This window comes from Chiloscyllium punctatum, chromosome 32 (genome assembly GCF_047496795.1).
Source record: "Chiloscyllium punctatum isolate Juve2018m chromosome 32, sChiPun1.3, whole genome shotgun sequence".
Classification (NCBI taxonomy): Eukaryota; Metazoa; Chordata; class Chondrichthyes; order Orectolobiformes; family Hemiscylliidae; genus Chiloscyllium; species Chiloscyllium punctatum.
In genome coordinates, this window is record NC_092770.1 from 45402217 (window position 1) to 45426054 (window position 23838).

The window sequence follows — 23838 nt, forward strand, 5'->3', positions numbered from 1 at the left end:
GAGTCTGAGGAGGGAGGGGAGGCCCTAACTGAGTTTTGTGCTTCAGTATTCACAAGAAAGAAGAACCATGTTGATAGTGGACCAGGTTAAGCAGCTTGAACATACTGATATTAAGAAAGTGGAAATTCTGGGAAGCATCCAGATAGACAAGTCCCCAGGGCTGGTCCAGATATATCCAAGGTTATTATGGGAAGTGAGGAATGAGATTCTTGCATCTCAACCAATGATCTATGCATCCTCACTCTCTATAGGAGTAGTTCTGGATGATTGGAGAGTGCTGAATTTTGTTCCTCTGTTCAAGATAGGGACCAGGGAAATCCCTGTGAATTACAGACCAGTAGTCTTATGTCTGTGGTAAGCAAGGTATTGGAAAAGATTCTGAGAAATAGGATTTATGACTATTCGGAAAAACATAATTTGACTAAATAAATTCAGCATGGCTTTGTGAGGGGCAGGTCATGCCTCAAAAGCCTTACTGAATTCTTTGAGGATGTGACGAGACAAGTTGACAAAGATCAAGCAGTGGATGAGGTGTATATGGATTTCAGTAAGGCATTTGATAAGGTTACCCATGGTAGGCTCATTCAGAAAGTTGGGAGATATGGAATACAGGGAAATTTGGCTGTCTGGATACAAAATTAGCTGGCCAAAAGAAGATATGGAGTGGTAATGGATGGAGAGTATTCTGCCTGGTGTCCCCCAGGGGCCTGTGCTCTTTGTAGTTTTTATAAAAGACTTCGATGAAGAAGTGGAAGATAGAGTTAGTAAGTTTGCCGATGACACAAAGGTCGCTGGTGTTGTAGATAGTGTTGAGGGCTGTTGCAGGCTACATCATGACATTGACAGGATGCAGAGCTGGGCTGAGAAGTGGCAGAAGGAGTTCAACCTGGATAAATGCAAAGTGATTCATTTTGGAAGGTCAAATTTAAATGCTGAATACAGGGTTAAAGAAGACAAGAATCTTGGGGTCTACATACATAGATCCCTCAAAGTTGCCACTCAAGTTGATAGGGTTGTTAAGAAGACGTATGGTGTTTTGGTTTTCATTAACAGGGGGATTAAGTTTAAGAGCCGCGAGGTTTTGCTGCAGCTCTGTAAAACCCTGGTTAGACCACACCTGGAATACTGTGTCTAGTTCTGACCACCTCATTATAGGAAGGATACAGATGCTTTGGAGAGGGTGCAGAGGAATTTACAAAGGCGCTGCCTGGATTGCAGGGCATGTCTTATGAAGAGAGGTTGATTGAGCTAGGGCTTTTCACACTGGAGAGAAGGAAGGGTGGCACGGTGGGTGGCACGGCGGGTGGCACGGCGGCACAGTGGTTAGCACTGCTGCCTCACAGCGCCAGAGATCCGGGTTCAATTCCCGCCTCAGGCGACTAACTGTGTGGAGTTTGCACGTTCTCCCCGTGTCTGCGTGGGTTTCCTCCGGGTGCTCCGGTTTCCTCCCACAGTCCAAAGATGTGCAGGTCAGGTGAATTGGCCATGCTAAATTGCCTGTAGTGTTAGGTAAGGGGCAAAGGTAGGGGTATGGGTGGGTTGCGCTTCGGCGGGGCGGTGTGGACTTGTTGGGCCGAAGGGCCTGTTTCCACACTGTAAGTAATCTAAAATCTAATAAAAGCGACTTGATAGAGGTGTACAAGGTAATGAGAAGCATAGATAGTGTAGATAGCTAGAGACTTTTCCCCACGGCAGAAATGGCTATCACGAGGGGTCATAATTTTAAGGATATTGGAGGGAGGTATCGGGGAGATATCAGTGGTAGGTTCTTTACGCAGACTGTGGTGGATGCGTGGAATGCACTGCCAGCAGGGTGGTAGGGTCGGAGACATTAGGGACATTTAAGCGATTGCTGGACAAGCACATGGATGGCAGTAAATTGTGGGGTGTATAGGTTAGATTAAGATAAATGCTCGGTACAACATCAAGGCCCTGCTGTACTGTTCTATGCTCTATCTTGTTAGAAATGCATACACATTCAGATATAAAGCTTTAATCTTTGACTTTACCATTACTTTTATTCTGATGCTAAGTTCAGCTGCACTCTTCTACCTGTCATTCCACTTTGATCATTGCTTACCTATTCACTACCCAAGTTCCTCTGAGGTCCTTAACCTTGCCACCAGGTAAGCAACACACCCCTCTGAATTTTCTGTCTTTGCTGCAGAGGACAGCAACTATTTCGCTAACTATGCCCAATTATGACCACATTTCTTCTTTCTCCCTTTTCTTGAATGATGCTCTATACCATGGTCCTTCAGTCAGTGTGCTCATCCTCCCTTCAGTCTGTGCACTCAAGGCATCAGGTGCAAGAACATCATACCTCTTGGACAACAATACTATCTGAGACTCCTCCAAAGCTAAATTTTGAATCCCCATAGCTTCTTGAATCCGAGTTACACCCTCCTGCACCTGACCACTAATGAGATTTGATGTAATCTCTTTAAATTATGTAACTGTCTCTTTAAACAGCTACATCAGTTTGAACAGTTATGTATTCTCAGAAAATGGTTCGCCGAGCATCTCGGGCGGGCCTGTAGGGGCCAACCAGACATCCCAATCACCACTCATTTTAATTCCTTTTCCCACTCCCTTTCTGACATGACCATCCTTGGCTTCCTCCATTGCCACAATGAACCAAATCGCAAATTGGAGGACTTCTTTTTTTCGCCTGGGCAGCCAACAGCCTGGAGGACTTAACATTGAGTTTTCCGATTTCAAATAACTTCCCTTCCCATCGCCCGACTTCTTTCCCAGCCCATTGTTCCACTCCTTCCTGCCACCAATCCGATTCATTCCTCTCATTGACCAACCAGGTCGCACCCTCTACCTGAGTTCACCTATCCCCACTTCACCACCCTGACCCACCAGCCTCTTCATCTGTAGCTTCCCTTACACATGCCTCCAGTCCTGAAGAAGGGTTACACCTGAAATGTCAGCTTTTCTATCCCCTGATGCGGCTTGGCTTGCTGTGTTCTTCCAGCCTCCTGCCTGCTGTCTATAAACACCATGACAAAGTACTTCTCTCTCTTCCTGATCTCTCACTGTGTCTACACTCAGAATCCAACTCATCAATTCTAAGCCAAAATTCCTTAAGCATCCAACACTTGCTGCAGATATGATCATTGTGGATTGCATCGGTGTCCACTAGCTCTCTCCCCATACTATAGCCAAAACACATCGTACAGCTTGCTCAGCCACCTCTATTCTACTTAATTAAATAATTTGGATGTTCAATATTTCAGAAGAAAACTTCCTAACTATACTCTTCAGCTGTAATCATGTCTCCTGATTTAAAGCATATGGTCAGTCAAAATGGACGTTGTAGGAATACCCATCAATCACTTATTTTCCTGTGACAACACACTTTGACTCTGAGAGGTAAAAACAGATTCAAGGGGTTTCCTGCCACCTCTTATTATCACTTGCCACTGTTGCCTTTCTCATGCAAGTCCACACTCCCAGTAATCTTCATAGTGACGATGACCTTCTGCACTCTCCTGCCAGTCTGCTTCACAATCATGTTGATTTGCTGCACCTTCCTCCCTGTCTGCAGGGACGCTGACATGTTTTACACCTTCCAATCACAGGTCAAGTCCTACAACTCTTCACCCCACAATTGGTGCTATGTGAAAGGGACAGGGACTAAACTGCTAACTGCAGTTTGTACTTGGATTGAATATCATTTGTTTGGGAAGGGGTGAAAGAGCGAGAAAATTAACTGTAGCCTTGAGTGTAAATGAAATCACTTCACTAAAATCACTTCCACTGAAACAATTTTAAAACAAATGACAGATTTATTCCATGCTATTTAAATGCAGTAGATATACAATTGGTACAAAGCTTCATATTTTTAAACTTACTTGGTTTCTTCTGGTGTTCTGGTGGACAGGATCTTCTGCTGCCAAAGAAATACTACTCATGAGGATGAAGAACAAGATGAGATTTGTAAAAATGTTGTCATTGACGATCCTGTGGCACAGTACCCGGAATCTGAAAGATAGATATATATGAGATGTGAATGGATTACTAAATAATCCTCCCATTTTCTTGGCTTCAATCCCAAGATTTGTCAACACATAATCCAAAATCAAGTCTTTACCCAAATTGCCAGAAGATTTCGACCCTGATTTTCATTCTTAAATAATGTGTGCATAGGTGAGAGTGTTTTTAGCACAACAAACCTAAACTTTATGAATGACAACCACAATCCTCATTTTCAATTTACAGTGGTGAGGATGTGCTGGACTGGAATTCAGGCTGGGAATCTTGAGTTGAGCTGAGAAACCTGCTGGGTTCCAAGGTGGGTTGGAGAGAAAGCCCATCTTTAGGCTCAAAGACTGTGTCCATAAGTTAAAATAAAACTTTCTTCAACCCCTCAACCCTAACAAACTGTTCACTCGCTGATCCATGCCACCCAAGATACCTAATTACCTGCACCCTTCTCCTTATGCCCCTCTACCCCTCCCCCGACCCTTCATGCCTCAATACTACTACATGCCTCTCTACCTATACATCAAGGCCCCTCATTAACACAATTTCAACAGTGCCAACTCATGCCAAGCAATATTTCTACCCACCACTCTTTCTTCTTCACCTACCATGCCAACTCACTTACTATTGACTAGTACTGATGCACATAGGAGAAAAAATATTAAATTTAATTACTTAAAGTTCTATACAGCAGACTATACTTTGTTGAGAAAAACACATTTCAACAGGTCTTATGAAGTTTGACACTTCTTGCCAGGCTTTACATTTCTTTGAAAGCTTGACAGTTCCTCGAGGCTTGTGCATCGTTTAGGCACAATGTTTGCTATTGTTAATGCTCCTAAATGTACCTGAGCCCCCAATCTCTCAACCTATCCCATTGGTACCTGATCTGCCTCCATGCTCCCCAAAAGGTACCATCCCCCAAAAGACGCCTGAGCACCATATCCATCGGGCTATGCTTCTCTCCAAAAGGGTACCCTGGATTTGCAAATGTATTCACAAAGTTCAGATCTACTCTTGCCTGCTCTCATTTGAGACTTCAACTATAGGATGTCAAAATCCCACTTCAGTGGAGGCAATTGGTGATTTAAATAGTCACCTCCCATTGTGATAAAAATTTAGGCCTTACTTAGTGTAACAGAATGTAATTAGATTTCAACAGAGTTCTTCCTGCTTTTGTCTAACTGAAAAAATGTTGGTCATTTAAAGAAATGTAAAAACAAGCATGAATTGAAAAAGGGAATCCATCCACTAAAATTCATTCCACAAGCAGTTCTATGATAATTCCCAGGGAGGTTTAAGAATTAACAAAGCAACAAGCCCTCAGGCATGAGAAAAATATCCATTATTGCAACTTATATGTCAGTGAAAATGCAAAAGCCATCATTGTGTTTCTTTATATTTCATACTATATTTCAGAAATAAGTCTGTCTAGGTTTTCAGGGCTGTAAGGAAAGCACAAGTGAGTTACTTTCAAATTATAGAGTTTAAAAGTTAATAGCAATGTGCTTATTCTTTTGTTTCCAATCTTCCATTGATTTTTTACTTTCCTACTGTGTTCAGGAAGCATGGATAGCTAAAGCTTATTTATTTTTTGCATTTGTTACCTCTTCATCATATATAATTAAAGTATAATGGAACTTATATTTAAATATATACAATTAATTATAAATAAATTATAAGATAGCATTTAATTTTTTTTTAAATTAAAAATTAAGAGAGCTACATTTGATATACTCAGATGATCCAAATTGTTATGAAGATGTGAGTGTACTTTAAGAGAGTTAAAAGCAGCAGAACTACCAGACACAGCACAAAGTGTTCTCAATAAGGCAACAATGTATCTAACACTTGGTCGAACAACCTGATTAGAGTGCTGCCTAGAGTCAAAAACAAATTTGAAATTGACCAATCACTTTAAATTATATCCTGAAAAAAATACCAATTTCCAATCATGTTGAATTGAGTGCATTGAAAATCTTAAAAGCCAATAACACAATCCGATGCTCTGGGGTATAAGACTGGGGGTGGGGGGAGGGAAATGAACAGTTGAGAGGAGAACTGCTAAGTCCTACCATGTAACAGACTGCTTGAAAAAATATGTCTTTTAAAAGTACCTTATTGATCAATAACCTGCAACGCAGAAATGCCTAACAAGAAGAAAAGAAGACATAGGAAGATCCAAAGACAAGAACCTAAAGCTGCCTTGTTTTGAGATAAAAAGTGCTGTTTTGTAAATCTTAGTTGGGACTTTTATCGGACTAGTATTATAGAAGGGAAGGTAAAAGGTAGGTTAGAGAAAGAAATTGTAAATAGTGGTTCGTTACTTATTCTCTGTTATAATTAGAGAAATAAAGTTGTCAATTTTTAATTTACATAGTTCTTGGCCACTTGAACTTTTACAGATTACTGCATGGGATAAATCTTTTCTGTGTTGCTGGTTTTAAATTAAGCAGGAGAGTTTACCGCGTGTCGTAACATAATATAACCGTCAGAGCCAACATGGGTAAATTAAGTAAACAATTTTCAAAGTCTTAGGGAGAGTGAGGTGCATGCAGCAATTTACTTACTGTTGTAGAGAATGACATGCAGCCAATGGGTCAAGTAGTCTGCATCTGTGACATAGTGTTTCTGTGGGCTGGATTTAATGTAGGCAGTGGATGGCTCTATCAAAGAATTGCCAATTGGCAAGAGTCCTCAAAACCTCAACAAACATTTAGGTACTTCATTGAACAGAGTTGAACCTTTCCCAGGATCTAGCACCTGGTAGAATTCTGTCTGCTTAGATATGTTAGCCACCAGCAGCTGTATTAAATGGCAGCACCACTGGGGAGGTAGTGGCTGCTATCCAGATTATACAATCAGGAGGACTGGGAGTGTTCCTAAATCTCAGACCATAGTTGAACGGGAAACGAGAGTTAGGGATTTACTATCAAAGACTGTCAATGGCAGACCAATTTTTGAACATTAAGAAAAGTATCTCAGTGGCACCTACTTGCATGCACTCACATTTCATCATGATTAAATCTCATCACATTTATATACAGTTTTTCATTATTCATGCAATAGACCAAACAGTGTCAATTCCTGACATCAAATTCAGAGTGTGTATCTGGTGGATCCGGCTCACTACTTGGCCCTCCACTCTGCCATGGGGTAACAGTCCCAATATTTTCAGTACTTTCCATGGACAGTGACCAGCTTATACCACTTCCATGGAGGATGGTTCTGGACGCAGCCCAGCCTCACCACATTATCATGGCACATAGTTCTCTACTTCAAAACTGTACTGCACTATAATGTTGCTCTCAGGCCACTTTGCATGCAGGGTCAACCACCCAACAGGTTTATGCATCAGGGTGCATCACATGACTCATCACTTGTTCTTTTAGTACTCACTTACTGATTACTTATTGAAATGTCACAGCTGAGATCAAGAGTGCAACATACGGGAAATGAGAAGCTAGAATCTTCCCAGCCCCGGAATGAGCAAGGTACTATTAAGTCAATTGAGAAAATGTGGCACGATCAGAAAAATTATCGCAAGCAAAGTTAGTGCAATTTTCCAACCAAAGTTATGATACAAGATAGAAATCTCGCTTGTGAGTGAAGAGATGTCTATTTGCACGCATTAACATCTCATTAATGCCAAATCTCACATCATTTATATTCAGTTTGCTGTTACACCACCACGCAGTAGAGAGAAATTATAGAGCACCATGACATGTAAATTGGAGGAGGTACCTGATAGCTCCAGCTCACTACTTACTTTTCCAGGTTCCATCCCAGTCAGTATTTCTTAATGTCCCAGGGCAAGCTCCAAAGACAACAGCTGCCTGTATCCTTCATCTACTGAAGTTGACATCAACATTCACTAGTCTCATGTCACTACATGATCATGGCCCACTGATAACATAGTTCACCACTTCAATATTGCACTTTTCAGTGCACCAACACTTTTCATTACAATGTTGCTACAAAATTACATTCTGTGCAGAGGCAGCCACTCATCTCATGCATCAGAACAGAGTGCATCCTGGGGGTCCAAGTGTGTTGCTTTAGTGCTCACTCACTTTGTGCTCACTTGGATGTTCACTGGATTTCTGCCTTGCCTTGCCATTTTGCGTTTTACCACCTCATTCAGCATTTACAGCTGCAGCGTACTTCAGTCTTTGTTTGCCTTTTGCACATACACAAAGGTGGCCAGTATTGATCATTCAAGGGACTGCACATCTTGTTGTGTGAGACCATGCTGTCAATATCACACCTTCACCATCTACCAGCAGCTTAAATCACAAACATACTGTATGTCCTTTAACCAAGTGGCTAAATCTCAAAGTACAAGGGATACAGTTCTCAATCAAGTCAACGGGCACTGCTATTAAATCAAGGGATCCTGTTATAGTCAGTTAACGATATTGTTGGATATCAGTTCAGGAGCTTAGATGTAGTCAGTTGGGAATGGGGAATGGTCTGGAGTTCTGTATCTTTACATTCTATGAAATGGTTATGGTCAGTCCTGCAGGTCCAGTGCAATCCTTCTGGGGATTAGTGGTAAGTCAGTCAGGGAGCTGCATTGAGATCAGTCAGGGGTCTGGTCACCTATCATTTGGAGCTGTCATTCCAAGTTGGTCATGGGTTTGGGGAAGGATTAGTTGAAGCTTCCTGCAACTCACTGTGTTGCCTTCTATCCTCAACTGAATTGTAAATGTACAAAGTAAATGAGATGAGAACCATAAATGCCACACTGCAGGAGTGGGTTGACTGAGATTTTCTTTATGTTTGAGGATGTGGGTTCTGCATCATTGCATGTAAAGTGAAGCCTTTCAAGGACAATTACATTAATCAGACATTTACACAGAACGGGTTCAATGTATCTGTAGTCAAAGAATTCTACATGTAAAAGATATTCAGCGGCCAAATATGTCCTGATCACAACCAATCTTGACCATGTCATTAGTCATGACAAAATGATCATTGTTATCTGTGTTCATTTAATGAAGGAGTGCTGGTGTGATAGGCCAGAATTTCCTGTCAGCAATGACTGCTTCAGTTGCTTGAGTGTGCATGATAGCACAATCGCAGCATGGTAGGGATACAGTGCTTATATTATAGTTGAGCTTGAGATTCACTTGAGATAACTCCATGCTTTTCGGACTGTAAACCTTTGACCAGCATTCCACAGAGATCGGTGCTGGGTACACTTTTGGCTGTCGTTTATACAAATGATGTAGATAAAAATTCAGAAAACATGGTTAGTAAGTGTGCAGAAGACATCAAGATTGGTGGTATAGTGGACAGTGAAGAAGATTATCTAAGATTACAAAGAGGTCGTGATCAATTGGGTCAGCAGGCTGAAGAGCAGCAAATAGAGTTTAATTTGGATAAATGTGAGGTATTGCATTCTAATAAAACAAAGACATGATTTGGAGGTGCCTGTGTTGGACTGGGGTATACAAAGTTAAAAATCACACAACACCAGGTTATGTTCCAACATGTTTATTTGGAAGCAATAGTTTTTGGAGTGCTGCTTCTTCATCAGGTGGTTATGGAGTGTAATAGTATAAAACAAAGACAATACTTGTCCAGTTAAAAGGAGGGCCTTGGGCAATGTTGTAGAACAGAGAGACCTTGGGGTTTAGTTACATAATTCTTTGAAATTTGCATCACATAGGCTGGTCACAAAGGTGTGTGACGTTGTTCAGACCCTTGAATATAAGAGTTGGGACATTATCTTGAGGTTGCATGGGATGTTGATGAGGCCTCTTCTGGAATAGTGTGTCAACTTCTGGTCTCTGTTATATGAAGGATATTATTAAACTGAAGAAGTTTCAGAAGAGATTTACCAGGATGTTGCCGGGAATGGAAGATTTGAGTTACAAGAAGAGGCTGAGGTTTGGTCCTTCTCCACTGGAGTGTATGAGGGTGAGAAGTGACCTTTTTGAGGTCACCTTATATAAAATAATGAGGGGTATAGATAAGGTGAACGAATGGCAGGTATCCTTTCCCTTAGGTGGGGTATTTCAAGACTGGGGGCAATATTTTGGTGAGAGGAGAAAGATTTAGAAAAGACATGAGAGGCAATTTGTTTACAGAGAGTGGTTCATGTGTGGAATTAGCTTCAAGAGCAAGTGGTGGATGCAGGTACAGTTATGATGTTTAAAATATATTTAGATGTGAATTAGAAATGTTTGGAGGGATATAGACCAAGAACAGGGGTGTGATTAATTTAGTTTGGGATATGATCGGTATGGACTGGTTGGACTGAAGGGTCTGTTTCTGTGTTGTATGACACTCTGACTATGCTGTATAACTCGTGAGAGCTCATGGAGAGAAACCCTCCAAGAATTCCCCCTGAAATTGTCATTTTGCCAATGTGTTGACAAATTTCAGCCCACTGACACTAATTCTGCAATATTGATGTGATCTTTCTTTATTGATTCATGGGATATGAGCATTGCTGGCTTGGCCAGAATTTATTTCCCATTCTTACTTGCCTTTGAAAAGGTGGTGGTGGAATTGTTTTCTTGAACTGCTCAAGTCTATTTGGGATATATTATTGAGGATAGGGATACTTATGAATCTTCTGCCTCAGCAACTTGTTTAATTGTCTACCACCATTCATTACAGGAAATGGTTGGACTGTAGAGCTTAGACCTGATCCAATGGTATGGAATTGTTTAGCACTAACAATCATTTGTTGCCTATGATGTTGGCATGCAAACCAGTAATCTTGTTTTGTAGCTTCACCAGGTTAACAACTCAGTTGTATTTATGATGGTATTGTTCCTGGCATGTCCTCCTGCACTCTTCATTAAACCAGGGTTGGCTCCAAGGCTTGACAGTAAAAGTAAAGTGGAGGAAATGCTGGACCATGACGTTGTAGATTGTATACAAGAATAATTCTGTTGTTCCTCAGCACCTTGCTGACATCCAGTCTTGAATTGCTAGATCTTTTCACAATCTATCCAAGGCAGTGTGGTGATAGGTTACATTCTCAATGTAAAGACAGGACTTTGTCTCGATGAGGACTGTGCAGCTGATGCTGCTATCAATCCTGTCATGGATCAGGCAGATTGGTAAGGATGACGTCTGTAGTGATTGTAATGAGGTCAGCCAGGTGGACCTCATAGAACATGAGTTTCCTGATTGAGGCTGTTAATCAGGTGTATTCAGGGAACCCTGGCTATTAGGCAGTTACAAACAAGAGTGTCAGAGGCAGTCTGAGAACCGGCTCTGAGGAAGGTGGACCAGTGTCAATAAAGAGTGACTTGGTGATAGGATATTGGCCTTTGTGTAGTTCAGTGGTGACAAAAGAAAAAAAGTATATTCCCGAAGAAATTTGCTCATAACAAGTGTCTTAGAGTTGGGGTAAGCATTTTTGGTATCATGCCATTATTTGGGAAGACTGACTCATTTGAACTTGCGGTTGAAGACTGGGCCCAATATGTGGAAAGAATGCAATATTGTTTCTAGGTAAATTACATTAGGGTAGACGAAAAGCAATGAGCAATTCTCCCAACAACTTGTGAAACCGCAATGTTTTCAGTTATTAGGGCTCTAACGTTTCCCAAGGCACCAGATACTAAAACCTTTCAAGGTTTAGTTAAGGAATATTACAACCCTAAGCCTCCACGAATTCTGAGACTCTATCGGTTTTACTCGACAGTTTGAGAAATAGGGGAATCTATGTCGGGATTTTTGACAAGGTTAAGACAATTAGCAGAGGCATGTGACTTTGGTTTGACCTTTAATGAGATGCAAAGAAACAGTTTGGTATTTGGGATGAATGATGTAACCAAGCAAAACTGCCTACTAGCTGAAGCCCTACTGAACTCCAAAAATGCATCAAGTGGAGCATATGAGTTATACAGCAAGTTGGGGGAAGTGGACACCCTCACCAGACTGAATGAGCTTGGGGACCCATTTGAGTGAAGGCAATTGCATTGCCTCACTCAGGATATATCCTGAACAGAGAGACTATATGTCAGCCCACAGCAAAGCACCAAAACAAAGCCAAGCCTCAGCCAAACAGTTAAAACTTTCTTCAGGATCCGAGCCAGCAAGCCATTATAGATGCTGCTGGTATGCAGACACAAGACAGCAAAACAGTCCCACTGGGCCTGAATCGAGTAAGAGAACTCATAAGTTGGTATCCAGGAGAGTGTACACTCTGGAAGGCCCACTTATTTCTGGCTGGGAATATGGAAAATAAAGAACATGAAAGCATGGGAAGGGTTAAAGTATGAAGACCACTGGCAATCTGTGGACTGTGGAAGGCAGGATGGGGTAAGAATAGTGGAATGCTCTTACACCAATTAGCAGAGTAAGATTAAGGCTGAAAGGTCAGTGTGGCGAGATGAGATAGCACAAGTAATAAAGCAAGTTTCTTTGTTAAATGTTATGATGACAGGATTGGGACCATAAATATTTGGGACATGCCATTAAAATATCTAATTAATCGTAGAGTCAGCATGAGACAGGAGACTATTGTAATAGATGGAATAGCTAAATATCTATCATGACAGGTTAGTCTGGAATGGAAGATCACTGGAGCAGAGTTAGCAATAAGTATCTAACCTTGACATTAGAATAACATTACGTAGAATGTACAACTAAGGAGATAATGGGAACTAACATCACTGGTTTGTGGTGTAGCTAGATTGAGGTACTTTGATTAATATAGTTGGACATGCTGATAAGCTAACAGAAACATGATAATAAAAGATGTAAAAATCCACGGACCCTGAGGTTCGGGGGCATTCGAGAATCTGCTTTCTCAGTGTCACGGTTTTTTGTTTGCAAATAAAAGACCTACTTCTTGAAGAACTCTCTGCGTCTCTTGATGATTCTCTATATTTTCTCCACAACAGGAAGTTAAATTGCTTAGATTAGATGAGATTCACTACAGTGTAGAAACAGGCCCTTTGGCCAAACACGTCCACACCGACTCTCCGAAGAGCAACCCACCCAGACACATTCTCCTACATTCACCCCTGACTAATGCACCTAACACTACGGGCAATTTAGCATGGCCAATTCAGCTAAGCTGCACATCTTTGGACTGTGGGAGGAAACTGGAGGAAACCCACGCAGACACGAGGAGAAGGCGCAAACTCCACACAGACAGTTGCCCAAGGCAGGAATTGAACCCGGGTTCCTGGTGCTGTGAGGCAGCAGTGCTAACCACTGAGCCACTGTGCTGCCCATCCAAATCAAAACCAATCAAAATAAACGGCAGCTTAAATGGTCATTCAGTTCTAATGGAGGTTGATATTGAGCAGTTGTATCAGTAACTTCAGAACCAGTCTTTGAACAAAATTTTCTCTGGACTCCAACCCTCACGTTGCCTAAGACCTCATATAGACTGAGAACCTGTAATAGGGAACTTTTACAGATTAAGGGTACAATTTTGGTTCTAGCAGTTGAGAAGCAGCTGGTTCAGTTACCACTGACTGTAGTCAAAGGCTTGGACCCAGTCCTGATGGGGCAACTTTGGTTAAGGAAGATTCACCTTAATTGGCTCAACCTTTTACGATTGCTCCTGAGTCTTAATTAAATACCCAGAGATTTCTCAGGAAGTCAAGGGACTATCAAAGGAGATAAGGCCACCAAGGATGTTGACCAGAAAGCAATTCTAGATTCTGCGAGGCCCGCCCAGTGCCTTTTGCAAAAGTAGAGATATAAATCAGGAGGCTGGAAAGCAAAGGAATCATCAAACTAGCTTAATGAATGGGAGCACAGGTCATACTGCCTATGAAACCTGACAGGTTAGTTTGCCTTGCTTTTCTCAGCTGGATAAATACCCAATCCCTCATGTACAGGACGTGTATGCAAAGCTTGCAGTGGGCATGTCCTTCATGAAGCTGGACAAGAGCCATACATTCCCATAATTGTGATTAAATGAGCATTCTGAGAAGAATGCTATAATTAATAGCCATAAGGGTTTGTACCAATATAGGAGATTGCCATTTGGGGCATCACCAACCTGTGCCATTTTTCAATGGATGATGGAGAACATTTTACAAAGTCTATCCCAGGTCGCCAGTTATCTGGATGATGCACCAATAACAGGGAAGACCAATAAAAGGCACTTAGAGAACTTGGAAATAGATGTTTCTCTGACGTAGGTGCAGAAGGGAAAAATGCATGTTCCAGGTGCCCCAAATGATCTACTTGGGTTACAGAGTTGACAAGACTGAGTTACATCTGTTGGAAGATCAAGTGAGGCCCCTTCTCCCATGTTTGAACAGGAGCTTAAGTCTTACCTTGAATGGTGAATTATTATGGAAAATTCAGACATAATCTGGCCGCCATCGTTGTACCCTTATAGTTTCTATTGAAAAAGGGACAGACTTGGAAATGGTCTCATAGCCAAGACATAGCCTTTAGGGAAGTGAAGGTGTTGGCACACTATGATGGCAAATGGGATGTGGTGCCGACATGCAATGCCCACCACACATTATCAGGGTAGTGTTGGCTCATAGATGGCTCAATGGAGACAATTTCCCAATAGTGTATGCTTCCTGGACTTTGGCTGACACATAGTGCAAATAAGTCCAGATAGAGAAGGAAGGTTTTGTAGTCATTTTTGGTGTGAGAAAGTTCCACCTACTTTTACAGATGTAGGTTTGTAATAGTATCAAATCACAAATCCCTCTGGGACTACTCAAAGAGGACAAGATTGTGTCATCCATAGCTTCAGATTAAACTCAGCAGTTAGCTCTCATTCTAAGTGTGTACAATTATAAGTTGGAACACAGTCCAGGAGGCCGAGTAGCAAATGCGAATGCTTTGAGCCACCTTCAGCTGGCAGATGCCTGACTGGTGGTGTCACCACTGGAAAAGTCCGTTTTGGTTTTAAACTTTTGAGACACCCTTCTGGTCATGATTGACAATGTCAGACTGTGGACACAAAATAATCGGTCCTGGCAAAACTAAAATAGCTGGTGGTCATGGGGGAAACAAAACGGCCATCACAACCAGAACTGAAATGTTTCTGGTCCAGGTGAGACCAGATTAAGAGAGAGGATGGCATTTTATTATTGGGAGCCAGAGTGATTATCCTGAAAAAAGATCGCCACCAGATACTAGCCATTTCGAAAATAAAGATTTGGAGACACTGGTGTTGGACTGGGGTGTAAAAAGTTAAAAAAAAAATCACACAACACCAGGTTATATTCAAACAGGTTTATTTGGAAGCACTAGCTTTCGGAGTGCTGCTCCTTCATCAGGTGGTTGTGGAGAATGTCCGCAATCACCTGATGAAGGAACAGCACTCTGAAAGCTAGTGCTTCCAAATAAACCTGTTGGAAAATAAAGATGTTTGCAAGAAATTATGTCTGGTGGCCAGGATTGGATACAGACATAGCTAATGGGGCAGTGCCCAGATAGCCAACCATGATAAAAATTACTGCCAGCAACTTTCCCTATTTGTGTGGGAATGGCCAGATAAAACCTGAACTTGCTTACAACGTTGACTATGCTGGCCCTTTCATGGCCCTATTATTCGTAGTGGATGCCCACTCAAAGTGGTTAGATGTACAAAGAGTTCAATCATCAAAAGCTGTGAGCATCTTTTGCAATACAAAAGCTTCCAGAAGTGATAGTCACAATCAACAAGCCATCATTTACCAACAGGGAATTAGAGTATTTCTTGAAGTCAAATGGCATTCGGTATATAAAGATAGCTCCATATCATCCATTGTCCAATAGTCTGGGAGAAACAGCAGTCCAAACCTTGAAGGCAGGCTTAAAGAAACAACCTACAGCTTCATGAGCTCCAAAACTGTCCTGTTCATATTTGATTGTAGGTCTACCCCTCATGCAACTACAGAGATAGCTCAAGCAGTGTTGCTAATGGGAAAAAGACTCTGCACCGGATTAAATCTGATTTTTCTAGACTTGGGGTTGAGGGTGAAACAGCATGCTGGACCCAAGGCTCCTCTAAGTGAGAGAAACAGTTTACTTCAGGGGATGAAGTTTGGTGCCAAAACCATGGAAATGACTCTGCATTGATCAGAGGTATGGTTGACGAGAGGTCAGGTCCAGTGATGTATAAAGTTTGCATAGATAAGGTGGTCCTAAACTAGCATTTGGACTAAACAAAAGCAGCAAACTTGCAAACAAAGCAGGAGCAAAAGCTACCAGACCCCTCAGAACAGCTGGAAAGGCTGTTGGAACCCGTGGGTTCCCCCTCTCCATCTCGGTTTAGAGAAACTTCAGAGTCTAAGAAAGACTCAGATGTTGAAGCCTCAATGCCTTTACTGCCTGACACGCCCCGGTACACGCTGTCCGTATCTGAGGCTGAGTTGGAGGAACCGGACCTGGTGTGATAACACTCCAGGACAGTTTACAAGAAAAAGAGCAGGCTAAATCCCTGGACTTAGAGGAGGAGAGATATAGTGACTGTAGCAAGTTAGCCAGCTGGACATCTCTGATTAGGGCTGTTAAACTGGTCCAGTCAGGGAGCCTTGGCTGACATACAAACAGGAGTTTCAGAGATTCTGTTCAGGGTGAGAGCTGACTCTGAGGAAGCCTGATAAATGTCAAGTACTAAACATGTGTAAATAAAGGGTGACATGGCATTGGAATAATGGCTTGTGTGAAGTTATTTCAATGTCAAGTACATTTTTGTCTCTCTTGTTGGTGCCTTCATCATCTGCTGCAAACACAGTACAGCTGATAGGTCCTTTAAGTCTGGACCATCTCTGTCGACAGTGGTGCTTCATTCGCCATGGCAAGGAATGGGGGATTATTTTAACTGGTACCATGAGACTCCATGGGCCCAAGAGTCAATCTTGAGGTCTCCTGGGCAACTCTTTCCAAACTGCATGTGGCAACTCTGCTGGATCAATCCTTCCCCCAATGAAACAAGACATACCCAGGGATGATAATGACATTGTTTGGGAGAGTATACATTAAGAGATGATATCAGGAGTCTGACTATGACAGTCTGTTGATTGACTAATCTGTGAAACTCTTGAATTTTAGCAAGCACACCGTGATGTCGGCCAGAAGAAATTTTTATGGTTGACAGGGCTAAGGTGCCATTGTCAATTCTAGTATCGAGGTCAATGCCAGACGGTCTATGTATTTTATTCCTTAATTTTACCTTTTAGCAGTCTGATACACTGAGGGGGCTGCTAGGTGATTTCAGGTGGCAGTTAAGAGTCTATCCCATAGCTGTGGGTCTGGAGTCACATGTCGGCCAGACTTTCCATAGTGAGATTTGTAAAACTAGATGGGTTTTTACAGCAATTGACAATGTTATCATGATTACCATTAGACCCTCAATTCCAGATTTTACTGAATTCAAATTCCACCAAATTCGGCAATAGTGTGTTTTCAACCCTGATTGCCAGTCCAGCAACAGTGTTGTATTATATTGAAGCTTTGTAAAGAACAATCACTTTGAAGAAAATACCTGTTTGTAGTACTGAAGACAAAGAATGCACTGGCATCGGGCATGGGAACAGCCTTCTCTTTTATATGCAGTTCAGAGAGTGGCCGAGGACGTGGTCCTACAGGCATTTCTGGTTCCTCGTCATCTTCATCCCCTGAAGAAAGAAATTTCAGTCTAGTAACTGCAGCTGTGGAATTGACAGCATTTCCCAATCATTGTATTTTTAGCCTTGTTTGTAAATTTTCCTGTTATTCCTACACATATGTCATAAATCTGGCATGAAACATTTTAAAGTGCAAACAATTTAGATCAGATTAGATTCCCTACAGTGTGGAAACAGACCCTTTGACCCAACTAGTCCACACCGACCTTCTGAAAAGTAACCCACCCAGACCCAATTCCCTCTGATTAATGCACCTAGCATGGCCAATTCACCTGACCTGCACATCTTTGGACTGTGGGAGGAAACCAGAGCACCCAAAGGAAACCCATATAGACATGGGGAGAATGTGCAAACTCCACAGACAGTCGGCCGAGGCTGGAATCGAACTTGGGACCCTGGTGCTGTGAGGCATCAGTGTTAACCATTGAGCCACCATGCCACACCATTGAAAAATGTTTTACTGGCTTTGGTATTTGCATTTTATTTATGTGAACATGCTTGACAGCTCCAATGTGATGTCTGGATCTAGAAACTTCTCCCATACTTTAACATGTGACATGTCTCCATCAGATGTATCAAAGTTTGTCTGTTGTTGCTTAATAGTGTAATTTTTAATTTCTTGGGCAAGTGAGATAAATCTTATTTGTATTTGTGATAAACTGTAGTTTTGTCATTTATCATGATTAAAATTACAAGATATTTTGTTTTTCAATCATATTTGCATAGTGTCTTCTCCATAATACATTCAACCTTTGATTATGTGAAGAATATGATAGAATGATCCTCTTCATTTTCCTCTATTTATCATAATTGATCCTGTTATCTGCAAAACATATTCTAACTTAACATCACACATCTAAGTTTCTGTGCTTCCCTATTTAATCTCTATTTGGATCAAGAATTTTCTTCATATTTTCCAAATGATGCAGGAATAATAATTCCTCGTACCATTCTTCATTAAAAAAAAATCATGTCACTTGCTGTATTGTCCAACAGGATCATTTTATTGACTGTAGTTTTTGTTTGCAAATCTACATATTTTGCTGACTGAACTTACAGGTTAGGACGTTTTCAAATTCTTTTAAGTAATGGCTCTATTAATCAGTTTAGCTCAAAAATTCAAGGGCCACTACTAGTTCTGAAGAAGGGTCATAGGATCTGAAACATTTTCTCTCCACAGTTGCTGTCAGACCTGCTGAGGTTCTCCAGCAATTTCTGTTTTTGATTGTTTCAGATCTTCAGGATCCACAGTTCTTTATTTCATTTTAGAGTTGAACAAGCCAAAACTACTTTCCTGCCTAGTTTTTAAATTACTTGCTCTCTCAAATTACAAAAAAAAGACTCAACATTTATTACGATGCATTCAAAGCACTCTCACCATAATTTCTATTGATCTGAGACAATAATTGATATTTGTAGCCCTCCAGTGCTGTAACTAAAAAATAAGGCTTTCAACAATGGATTTTTAAATAATTTTCTTGGCTCCTGTATCTCCCATATTTCACATAATATATCATGCTTCTTAACTGGGAGGCCAGACTGATTTAGTTCATAAGCATATCCCTGGTTGTGAACCTCCTTCATTCAAATTTAGCCTAAGTTGTATGCAAGGTTCACAATCCCCTCATGTTCCAGGTTTCAGATTTTTCTCCATTTCAGAATTCTCTCCATCACAACTCACAACTTAAATAAACCTTAGAGAGTACATCAACTGAGACTCTTCTTATACATTTTTTTGTAATTGATTCCAGATACCCGAAAATGGATCATCTGTATGCTCTGTCAACATGGATATTCATTTTCTTGACTTCTAATTCTCAGTAACTGCAATTCATTGTGAAGAGACTGGAGAGCAAAATTTAAAATAGCAGGCAAATTTAAATGGTAGAATCCTTTTTTGATAAAGAATACACTGTACAAAGCTTTGTTTTCATAGAATCACATAGTACCGAAGAGGCCCTTCTCATTCTGTAAATTTTTTTTGTCCAACTAAAAGTACATTTACATTGTGTAGGGAAGCACAGTCTTTATTTGAACTAAAAAGTCATTAAAAGACAAGTGAATTTGAAAGTAATTATAAGGTTTCACAACAAAATCCTAAAAGTATTACCTGGGAATTCATTGGTAGGATAAGGATTCTTCTCCTCATTGTCCTCAACCTGATAGTCTTCCAATTCAATCTGTGATATATGAAAAGAGATTATTAGTGATTTTTGCACGTAAAGTAACATTCAAAAATTATCACAAATGCTCAATGATTTCAAAGGAAACTTCATGGAAAGCAATTTAATGGCACATCACTGAAAAAGTCTATACTGGAAATGAGAAATGACAGGTGAAATGCAATTTTTCCCGTTTTGATTTTTCTTACTTTTTTTTAATCCTGTTTATGAAAGTAAAGTTCACCAATAATTACACAAACATGCATTATTTCATTTTACTGTCCTCAATCATTCCTGAACCATGTGCTGGTAGGAGTCATGTTCCAAATAATAAACCAGTGATTTACTTTGTGATCACACTGCTAAGCTTGCAAATAAATGTTTGTGTTCTTTACCCACATAATCACTTTGGACATTTTGCTTTGTTAAAGATGACCATGCTGTATAAATTCAAATTGCCATTGTAAACATAACTTTTATATCAATGAATGGGAAAACCCCTGATACACCATAAACATAAGTTATCAGATGCAAGTGAGGCATTGAAGTGTGCTCCTATTCATACGGGGAGAGAATAATGTATGGGCTGAGCTTGAAATGTATTCAAGATACAGAGCAATGCCCAGAGGTGCCAGGTCCATGTTTAGTTAAGTTAGGTCTGCACCAAAGTAAGGGTGCAGAACATATATGAACATTATAATTTGCATTTCATGTTGCAATATTACACAAAAGTTTGCATTCTTAATGTGGCTGCAACTGCATGTATGTGGAAGCACAAACATTCTAGGGTCCAACATGAAATCGCAGCGATAGCATCAGCAGTGACGAGTTGGCCCAGCAGCACAGAATCACCTAGGCCTAGCAGCACAACAACATGGTGGCGGTGTCAGAGGCGAATTTGGTTTCCCGGTGGCTTCTGCATCATCAAGGTGGACCTAGTGTTGACTTATGGCGGCTGTGGCAAAGGTGAGTTTGGGTTGGGCACAAATTCATGGAGGTGGTAGCAGAGAGTTTGGGTCCAGTGCAAGACCAAGCAGCATTAGCAACGTCTGCATCGATGAGGTGGGCCTGAAGCAGAGTCATGACAATGGCGGAGTTGACTTTGGACTGGTGTGCTACCCAGCAGCAACAGTGGCGCCTGCCTAGGCGAGGTCGATCAATGATATGTAGAGGCGAGGCGAGATGGCACTGAGGAATGGTGACTTTCATTAGCAACGATGGCATGGTGAAAGGGACTTATGCCTGGCCACCTGGCCCATGCCCATGACAGAGCACATAACAAGAATGACTGTAATGTTGAACACTTTCTTTTTTTTTTATTTTTCTGCGATTATATTCTATGTTTTCGTTTACTCTTCTGTATTTTTAAGATGACGCCAGAGAGTGACAAGACTATACAATACTTTTTACTGTATTTTGTAACAAAATACGTGACAATAAATAAATCAAATCAATGTCACTTTACGAGTTTTATAGAATTTGAACATCATAATCTCTCTCTTTCAGATTCAAGTTGAATCCATGCTGCAATCTTTAACATCTTGCAGTGCTGGTATAAAACAAGGAAATAAATGCTGAAGCTCTTTGGTTTCTCGTTACAGGTTGAGAAATGGACAAAAGGCCTGTTTCCAGATCAAAATCCTGAAAAACTCTTATCTCTGACCTGCTCTTGCAGCTATAGCATTTATATGGCTGCTCTAGTTCAATTTTTGGCCAATGATAAGACCCAGAATGTTGATAGTTGTGTGGGGAATTCAGCTAATGGTAATGTCTGTTAACATCAAGATGCCTCGATATTCTTGTTGGATATGGCCATTGCCTGCTGCCTGTGCTGTGCAAATGCAGCTACCATTTGTCAGCCCAAATGTGGCTATTTGGCTTTTGCTGCATCTGTGTTGAAAAATGTCGTGCTGGAAAAACACAGCAGGCCAGGCAGCATCCGAGGAGCAGGAGAATCGACGTTTCGGGCATAAGCCCTTCTTCAGGAAACGTCGATTCTCCTGCTCCTCGGATGCTGCCTGGCCTGCTGTGTTTTTCCAACTCTGGTACTCCAGCATCTTCAGTCCTCACTTTCTCCTTTGCAGCATCTGTGCACGGACTTCTCTGAGAAATCACAAATGGTGCTGAACATTGTAAAGTCACCAGCAACCACTACTTCTGACTTTATGATTGAAAGAAGATCATTGATAAAGCAGCTGAAGATGGCTGGATCTAAGGCACAACCCTGAGAAGATTCTGAAGAAACGTCCTAGAGCTGAGGTGACTGACCTCCAACAATGATAATCGCCTTCCTAATGCTGCAGATGGCTCTAACCAGCTAATATTCAATTTTCAAATGTGTGATCAACTTCAACCAACTGGGACATACAGGAATTTAGTTGCAAACACTAACAGCAGTACATTAACGGAATTATTGTCCTGCATCACTTAATATAGCCCTGGATAACCTTTTACGAGACCTTCCTGTCGCTATGTCCCTTTAGCTCAGAAAGCGATGCCAAGCCTAATTTAGACATAGATCCAGCAAAACTACTGTTGATGTAAGTCATTAGAAAAATCTTCATCAGAATGTTTATGCTATTTCACATAAGTATACTTGGTGAGGTTGAAAAGGATGTGTAATTAGCTAGTTCCACACTATTTTCAAATAAGTTAACATTATTTGAACTTTTCATATTCATCTTAGAAAATGAATGTCAGTATAATAAAGCTATGATTTGAATTATATCATCCTGAATTATATTAGCTTAAATCAGATGTGGTTAAATGGTCAAAATCATGTGATGTCCATAAAATCTAAGGTCATCGTATTATTTAAGTCACATGGAGGTGAATTTACTTAGTTTTACATAGAAATTACAACAAGTCATATGGCTCAGCCAATCAGGGTATGTGCTTATCCTTCAATGAGTAGTCTCCTTACTTCCACCTCATTGTGAAATACAAGTTGAAATTAGAAAGAGTCACAACCTTCCCCTTGAATATGACCCTACCTCTGATCACCAAGCCATCGCCTACCAGACCATCACAATCTCATCACATCAGGAGATCCCATCTACAGCCTCCAACCTGATAGGTCCCCAAACCCACACCACCTATTTCTATCTCCTACCCAAAATCCATAAACCTGACTGCACCAGTCAAGCCTCTGTCTCTGCCTGCTCTGGTTGACCCATTGTCTCTGCCTGCTCCTGCCCCACTGAGCTGACCTCCTCTTACCTTGACTCTGTTTTTCCCCCTTTGGTCCAGGAACTCCCTACCTACATTCGAGATACAATCCATGCCCTCCACCTCTTTCAAGACTTTCAATTTCCTGGGCCCCAACACCTCATCTTCACCACGGATGTACAGGCACTTTCTACCTGTATCCTCCCCATTGTGGGCCTAAAGGTCCTCCACTTCTTCCTTTCCCACAGGCCCAACCAGTCCCCCTCCACTGACACACTCATTCGCCTGGTAGAATTGGTCCTCACTCAACAATTTTTCATTTGATTCCTCCCACTTCCGACAAACCAAAGGGGTAGCCATGGTCACCCGGATGGGTCCGAGTTATGCCTGACTCTTTGGAGGATTCCACAACTACACCGGCACCATCCCTCACCTCTTCCTCTGCTGTATTGATGACTGCATTGGTGCTGCCTTGTGCTCCCGTGAGGAGCTCAAGCAGTTCATCAACTTTGCGAACACCTTTCACCCCACTTTCAAATTCACCTGGACCATTTCTGATACCTCCTTCCCCTTTCTAGATCTCTGCATTTCCATCTCCGGAAACCAACTCACCACTGATATCTATTTCAAAACCACTGACTTCCACAACTACCTTGACTTCACCTCCTCTCATCCACCCTCCTGCAAAAAAGCTATCCCATGATTCCAATTCCTCCACTTCACTGCATTTGCTACCAAGATGAGGCGTTCCACTCCAGGACATCCAAGATATCCTCCTACTTTAGGGGCTGTAGTTTCCCCACCTCAGTAATTAAGCGTGCCCTCAACAGCATCTCCTCCATCTCCCACACTTCTGCCCAAAAAATCCCTCGCCCCAACAACAAAAAGGATAAGGTCTCCTTCATCCACACATATTACCCCGCCAACCTCTGAATCCAACGCATCAT

At 41.4% G+C, this 23838-nt stretch overlaps 1 protein-coding gene across 2 annotated transcripts in view; it reads right to left on the reverse strand.

Moving 5' to 3' along the window:
* Positions 1-23838, reverse strand: part of LOC140458133 (voltage-dependent L-type calcium channel subunit alpha-1C-like) — a 703829-nt gene that overhangs the window by 104697 nt on the left and 575294 nt on the right. For both annotated transcript variants that reach the window (XM_072552243.1, XM_072552244.1), the window contains exons 18-20: positions 19672-19741; positions 17420-17552; positions 3864-3993 (exon numbers count right to left, since the gene is read on the reverse strand). In XM_072552243.1, the coding sequence (XP_072408344.1) occupies positions 3864-3993; positions 17420-17552; positions 19672-19741 (333 nt within the window). The remainder of the gene's footprint in view (positions 1-3863; positions 3994-17419; positions 17553-19671; positions 19742-23838) is intronic.